At 41.3% G+C, this 7,385-nt stretch overlaps 1 protein-coding gene across 1 annotated transcript; it reads left to right on the top strand.

Moving 5' to 3' along the window:
* The first annotated feature begins 1,105 nt into the window (after nucleotides 1-1,105).
* On the top strand, nucleotides 1,106-3,415 carry LOC122016751 (homocysteine S-methyltransferase 2-like). Its single transcript, XM_042574143.1, has 7 exons — nucleotides 1,106-1,327; nucleotides 1,477-1,533; nucleotides 1,617-1,846; nucleotides 1,929-2,058; nucleotides 2,336-2,539; nucleotides 2,698-2,772; nucleotides 2,983-3,415. The coding sequence occupies exons 1-7, from the start codon at nucleotides 1,151-1,153 to the stop codon at nucleotides 3,256-3,258; spliced, it is 1,149 nt and encodes a 382-aa protein (XP_042430077.1). The 5' UTR covers nucleotides 1,106-1,150; the 3' UTR covers nucleotides 3,259-3,415.
* Nucleotides 3,416-7,385: the final 3,970 nt, after the last annotated feature.

Here is a 7,385-nt window from a genome sequence, read left to right as displayed (position 1 = left end):
CGCTGATTGCATATGTCAATATTAAATGTTAAGGGTGGCATCCCGATCATGGGTTGAATTCACAATCTTGCACATTCATCGCCTTTACGACCTTTGTCTTTTCTATTTGCTAATTTGGAGATTGACAGATGGGGCAAGATTAACTCAATACTTGGTCTCACGCTAACCTGTCGCTCAACCGTGTGATGTGACACAACAGTCTAGTCAGTCAGGCTAAAGTCTCCTTCTACTAGACTCGACGGGAAAACTTGTGATGTGGCGGATATTAGTTGCATCCACGTGGGCCCTTGAAGCATATGGTCATGTTGCACTCAAACAGATCAAACCTGCTTTACTCATAATCAAGCCTTGTCAAAGGGGAGCCCGAGTTAAGTTGTTCTCACTCAGCTAGTGGAACCCAAGAAATCTAGACCGAAATTCACTTAGAAAGTAACGACTCAGCTCCTTCAGTTCAGCTACACCCAACCTCCTTCAAGTCAACCACACCCCACTTCTTTCAACTTAGCGCTCGACTTCCTTCAGCTCAATTATGCTCGACCTTCTTCGTCTCTACCTTTCCCGATACCCCCGATGGCGGTCACTAACCCTCCATTGTGGGGAACATGGACATCATAATAAGCGAAGGACGTGGATCATCTGGGACACATGGGCCTACATGGCAGCCCCACGACTTGAACATAAGGAGGTTCATGTCTCTTTCCTATGCGAAAGTATAAAAGGGAGCCAGTTCCCACGGGCGCAAGTACATACACATTCCGTACTACTTTATATGATTTTTCATGAACTAGTAATTTTTATAACTTGAACATCGGAATGATCACGTCAAAATCTATCTTAACTCATTCTAACCTCTCCAATTAAGTTTTTCATGTCACATGATTGCTTCTCCTAGGTTCGTTCGGAGTTGCAAATTCGGTCTTGGCACATCCTCAGTTGTTTTATCAGTCACGATCTTTGGCCTGAGCAATAGCCTAAGTATGATTAAATGACTGAGAGATTCGTATTTCATTATGTTAATAATCTTAATTTAAATTAGTCAGATCAGTATAATCTTGTAAGCCGTGTTTGGGGAACCTATGTACATCCGTAGATTCCCATTCCGCTGCTATAAAAGAGGGCGGAAGCAGGAAGGAAGAACAAGTAGGAAACGATGGGATTTGGGAGCGGCGGTGGGGCGGATCTAATGCGAAAGTTCCTCGACGAGGCTGGCGGTTTCGCCGTCATCGACGGCGGGCTTGCAACGGAGCTCGAAGCCCATGGAGCAGACCTGAAGGACCAGTTGTGGAGCGCCAAGTACCTCTTCACCTCCCCCGACCTGATCAAGAAGGTAAATCCCCCTATAGAAGTTGCAATCTTTCATTCTTTTTGTGAAGTTTGCTGCTTGCGATTCAAAAGAACTCATCAAAAATAAAAATGAAAACTTTTACGGCACTTGTTTTGAGCACTTGTTCTGTATGTTGTCTCATTTCGTGACAGGTTCATTTAGACTATCTTGAAGCTGGTGCAAGCATCTTGATCACTGCCTCCTATCAGGTTCTTATCGTTATTCTGCGATTTGAATTATGATTAAATTGGAAAAGTTGCGGTATAATCGGGATTATTTGGTGCCGCAACAGGGAACCATACAGGGTTTTCAATCTAGAGGTTTTTCCCCGGCGGAAAGTGAAGCTTTGTTGAGGAGAAGTGTTGAAATTGCATGCGAAGCGCGAGACATATTTCAAGGCCAATATCTTAAATCCGGTTCTGGATTCAGTGAGGGCGCAATCAACCTGAAGCAGCGTCCTGTGTTGGTTGCTGCATCAATAGGAAGTTATGGAGCATATCTAGCAGATGGTTCTGAGTACAGGTGCATCTTGTTAATGCTGCTCGGGACTACAGTATTATATGGAGGTCTTCATTAGATGATCATGTGATTGTTCTGTTTGTAGTGGAAACTATGGCCAAGAAATTACAGTGGAAACCCTCAAAGATTTTCATAGGAGAAGGCTTCAGGTTCTTTCTGAAGCTGGAGCTGATATAATTGCTTTTGAAACAATTCCAAATAAACTTGAAGCTCAGGTATCTTTTGATGTATTTGTAGAGCTAAGCAATGTTTCCTGCTCTTCCTTCGTTGCACATTTAGGTACTTGGGGTACTCAATACCAAAGAGTAAAAGGGCACAAATAGTTGAGGCTTTCGATAAGATTTAGCTAAAACAGAAATTCAGAACAGAGTTTGTTACAAGAATCGACTGCAAATATTAAGAAGCTTGATTTTAGTGGAACCCTAGACTTGAGATTCTTATTTTGCTCAAGATGTTCCTTTTAGTTGATCCTAATTCTGACTTCTTTTACAGACATATGTTGAACTTCTTCTGGAGTGTGACACAAAAATTCCAGCTTGGTTTTCTTTCACTTCGAAGGATGGGATCAATGTTGTTAGTGGAGATTCTATGGCTGAATGTGTTTCTCTGGCTGATTCATGCAACAAAGTCGTTGCTATTGGAATCAACTGCACTGCACCTAGATTCATCCACAGTTTAATTCTCTCTATTAAGAAGGTAATACCTATTGTACAGTCATTCTTTTTCTCTTTTTGTTTGGAATGAAGCTTGATGCTCAATTCAGAAGGAATCCATCATTGATACAAAATTTGACAACTTATTGATCTTAGTTAGTATTTCAGTCTTGTGACTTCATATTCTTTATTCCTTGTCAGGAAACACTAAAACCCATCTTAGTTTATCCAAATAGTGGCGGCGAAGGGTATGATCCTGTTAGAAAGGATTGGGTGGTGAGTTTTTACAACCTCGTTGATACTTGAACATGTCTTCCTGTTGCTTCGATATTATTGAGTTCTAAACCTAAGCAATTCTGAAATCTGATGACGGACAAATATCAATGCATTTTCCATGTGAAGTTCGTGATGCAATTTGTACCAATACCTGGTTTTACAAATTTTTTTTAATAAAATGTCTAACCACCTCTGTGTTTCTGCTTGCAGTTAAGTGGTGCTTCTGACGATGATTTTGTTTCATACGTGAGCAAGTGGCATGAGGCTGGAGCTTCTCTTATAGGAGGATGCTGTAGGACAACCCCGAACACCATCAGGGCTATAGCAAAGGCTTTGTGCAAGGGCTTTGATGCTGGCAAAGGAGAAGCAGAGCAACCGATTGAGGTTGAGAAAAATTCAGTTGAGGACACACTGACACTTAACTCGACATCATTTCATAACTCTTCCAGCAACACAAGTGCTTGCTCCCGTCCACTTCTCGTGTAGTTGTCTAGTAAATGAGAAAGTAAAATGATGCACGAGATCCTGATCAAACTGTACTGTGCATAACTGAATCTGTTGTATGAGTTCACCGTGCTTGGGATTGTAGTAGCAGGATGCTAAGTGTGATCAATAAAAAGTACTGTAGTAACATTACGTCTTTTGTTTTGGGGTTAAAATTGTAGTAGTAATTCTAATATCACGTAGAATAGTTGTTGATGGATAAGTATGATAAAACAATTGACTTCGTATTAATTCTGTAGGAACAAGTGTAGTGGCCTTGTTGCAGACAACCATCTCTATTATCACTTCTTAAGATCACTTGTCTATGATAAAAATGAATATGAATTCCCTATTATGTTTCCAAATTCAGCAACACAGCTCCAGGCAAACAAACATGTGAATAGCTAGCATCTCCTCCCTGCGGAGCCTTATCATGATACTTGAACTTTCATGGGAATAATTGTTAGATGATCCTCTGTACCGGAGATGGATAACATAACGTAAGCCAACCCAATCGATGGTGCTCATTTTTCACATCTTCCCTCCATTAGTCAGCTTCCAACCCTCTGCCGGTCTTCCTGCGGCTCTGCGTCTTGTAGAAGCAAACTGTAGGAACTCAAGTTCAACAATTAAGTTAGGCAACAAGGATGTATAATAGTTTAACAACATCTATACAAAATTGTTATCAATAAGTTATTATTCGGAGTTTTGAGTTTTGATTTGTGTAATATTTATTGTATTGCGTAGATTATTGGGAAGGCCCCGTTGAGCAGAGTCGCGCGTGGCATTAACCAGTAACTTTGCATCACTTTTTTTTTTTTTTTTGACAAAGGCGGCTCTTTTATTTAGTTGTCACTAAGTCGACATTAGACCAGATTCTTACACTACTCAAGGGAAAGAGTCAGAGAGATTGACTCCAACATGTAGACTCGGAGCCACCTCACTCCTGCTTCGACTTCCACGACTTACACCATCTCTATCGCTGGATCTTCACGCTCCCCACGGCCCCTTCGTTCGTGCTCTCTGCACTCCTCCTCGCATCGGCTGCGGCACTGCCTCATTTTGCGAGGGTCGCGATATTGCTGTTCGCAGTCATCCTCGCACCGGCGGTATTCCTCCCGAAGATCCCTGTTGCCGCCGGACCCGCCACGGCCGAGCTCTTCCCGTTCCTGCTGTTCCCGGTACTGCTCCTCGCACTTCCATTGGCATTGCTGTTGTCGCCGCGGGTCGCGACGCTCCTCTTCACACCGTTGTTGGCATCGCCGGTATTCCTCCCGAGGGTCGCGGTTCCCTACGGCATCGCGGCCACGCTCTCTGCGCTCGCGCTCCTCTTGGTAACGCTCCTCGCATCTCCTTTGGCACTGCTCTTGCTGCCGGGCGTCGCCGCGCTGCTGATCACAACGCCGATCGCACCGGTGGAGTTCTTCCTCGGGGTCTCTGTTCGTCTCGTCTCGTCCTCGCTCCTCCTCATACCGCTGCTCGCACTGCATCTCGCATTGCTGCACCTGGCGCGGGTCATGCTGCTGCTGCCAGCACTTCTGCTTGCATTGGCGAAGCCTCTCTTGAGGATCTCGACGCATCTCCACCAGATCGTCTCCCCTGCTCCTTCTCTGTTCGCTGCGGTATTCCTCCTCGCACCTTTGCTCGCACTGGCGCCGCTGAGCTTCGCCCTGCCGACTCTGGCGGCACTCTTGCTGGCACTGCTCGAGCCGGCGCTGGGGATCGACGCTGTTGTGCGAGAGCACGGAAGCAGCCGATAGGAGGTAAAGGGAGAGGAAGAGGAGCACTGCTAGGAGTGCTTTTTCTTTGGTGATCGCCATAACTATTAGATAGATCAAAGCGATGGAAGTGATGATGGACGGAAGGATTACGATGCTTCTTATAGCGAGAGGAAAAGGTGAAAATTCTGGACGATTGCGGCCACGCGGTCGTCCATGGCAGTCATGCAACTTGACGAGTGTTCACCACCGTTCTCCTCACCGAATCCAACTCCACAGAGGGGCTGGGGCAGCAGGACCGCATGCAAATGAAGAGATTCTCGTTAAAAGATTGATATCCAATATCACTCCGTTTTCGAATAAATTATTACAATAAATAAAATTTTAATAATTAGAATTTTATTATTTTAAAATTATTATTATCGATCAGATTTTAATTCATTTCTCTTTTTTTTTATAATCTTTAATTATTTTTATACTCTTCATATATACCATAGCTAATCATTTTTCTTTCTTTTAATTTTCTTGTTAATAATTTTTCTTTTAACTTACTTTTAATTGTTTTCCTTTCTTTTCCTATGCTCCAAGTTTCTCTCTAAAACCCTTTTTTTTTATTAAATATTCTTCTTTTCTAATTAATTGATTTCACCCTTTTTATGTTTTATGTTTATGTTAAATCCTAAATTTAAATTCTTCTCTTTCATCGTCGTCGTTATACCGACTGCTATGTATCATCATCGTCTCCCACTCTATAAATCAAATCTCTATCCTTTTCTCTTACCATTGTTACCGACTGCTGCTACTTTTTCTCTCTCTCTCATATCTCCACATTAATTGATGTTGATATATTTACATTAATATCAGTAAAAATAAGTGTCTTAACTAAAAATTTAAATTAATGAAGATCGGTAATAGTAAAAAATTATGATTCTGATAGAAGTACAGAGCAGGTACAAGAAGTTTATCTACTTAGAGTCATTTCTTCTCGACTTGAACAATTTGAGCAATGTGACGCTATAATAAATTTTAAAAGTAAAATAATCCATACTCTAACACATACAATACAGGTTCAAGAAATCATCCAAATTTTTTCTAAAGAAATAATCAACCAAGGGCAACCTATGGGACAAAAGCAGAGCTACCAACCGAGGAAGCAACAGAGCTATCAGCAGTAACAACAAGGCTATCATCAATTCCAATTAGAAAAATTATTTGAAAAAGTCTATGGAACACAAATGAAGATGAAAACTGATATCAAATAGCTCACTCAAAGCATGGATAACTATGAAAAAATTAAAAGATTCAAGATAGCTAAATAGCACAGATAGCCTCATCTTCCTCAAGAGCACTAGGAGTTTTTCTAGACAAGTCCAATGTAAACCCTATTGACCCCTCCTAATGAGGGAATTGATGTTCTTGGAGAGTCCTCTCCTTCTTCATCATAATTGAGTGGCACATAAGATGAGGAGGAGAGTACCAAGAAGGTTGAAAAGCTTCCTCCACTAGAAATTCAAAGTCGAACAATTCCTTTCCCCCAAAAACTAACCATCACTAAAAAGGACGAAGAATTTGACAGATTTTTAGAGAATGTCAAAGAACTTTACATTGAAGTCCCACTGATTGATGCATTACACCAAAAGCCAAAATTTGCCAAATCTTTTAGAGAGATTATGTCCAACTGGAGGAAGAAAGAAGTGTTGGTGCAATCATAACCTACGAAAGAAATTTCGATGATTGACAATTATTTAAGTTTAGACTAATACATTGGATCTAATATGAGTTTAGGTTTGCAACACCAAGAAGGTTGAGGACCGGATTCCTGGCAAGAGAAGTCGTTGTAGGTCGGAAGACCAGATGCAAAGCAAGAGACATCCAAGGAGGTCAAGGGACCAGATCTTTGGTACAAGAAAAGTCCTTGCTAGTTAGAAGATCGATGTTAAGGAAAAAGAAGTCCAGGGAGGTCGAGAACAAGATTCTTGGTAAGGTAATTGATAATCAACTGAAGCAAAGTGTGTTAATCGATTAATAGAAATGCTTAATCGATTAAGAGGATGTTAAGTGATTGAGTCAATCGCTTAACAGACCTTCTGTTTGAAATAAAAGGTTTCCTTATCAATTACAATAATCGATTAGGAAATCGTAAGCGATTGACTCAATTGCTTACGGTGTTGTTTTACTTCGAACAGAATGCTTCTATTTGAAACTTAAGTGATTGGCTCAGTCAATTAAGAGGCACTCTGTTCAAAAACAGAATAGTTCCTAAGCTAGTCGATTACCTTAAACTTAATCGATTAGGGTAGATGATTTGGTGGAGTAGCGTAAATGAAACACGCACCAATTATACTACTTTAATCAATTAATGCCTGGTAATCAACTAAGATCACTTCTTAATTGATTAAGACTCACAAAATG

This window comes from Zingiber officinale, chromosome 8B (genome assembly GCF_018446385.1).
Source record: "Zingiber officinale cultivar Zhangliang chromosome 8B, Zo_v1.1, whole genome shotgun sequence".
NCBI classification, from domain to species: Eukaryota; Viridiplantae; Streptophyta; class Magnoliopsida; order Zingiberales; family Zingiberaceae; genus Zingiber; species Zingiber officinale.
This window is presented reverse-complemented; position numbering and strand designations above follow the sequence as displayed.

Excerpts from the sequence above, each read along its gene's own strand:
- LOC122016751 (XM_042574143.1), top strand. The coding sequence starts at position 1,151 with ATGGGATTTGGGAGCGGCGGTGGGGCGGATCTAATGCGAAAGTTCCTC. Across the intron at positions 1,847-1,928 it reads GCAGATGGTTCTGAGTACAG|TGGAAACTATGGCCAAGAAA; the intron begins GTGCATCTTGTT and ends TTCTGTTTGTAG. Across the intron at positions 2,540-2,697 it reads TAATTCTCTCTATTAAGAAG|GAAACACTAAAACCCATCTT; the intron begins GTAATACCTATT and ends ATTCCTTGTCAG.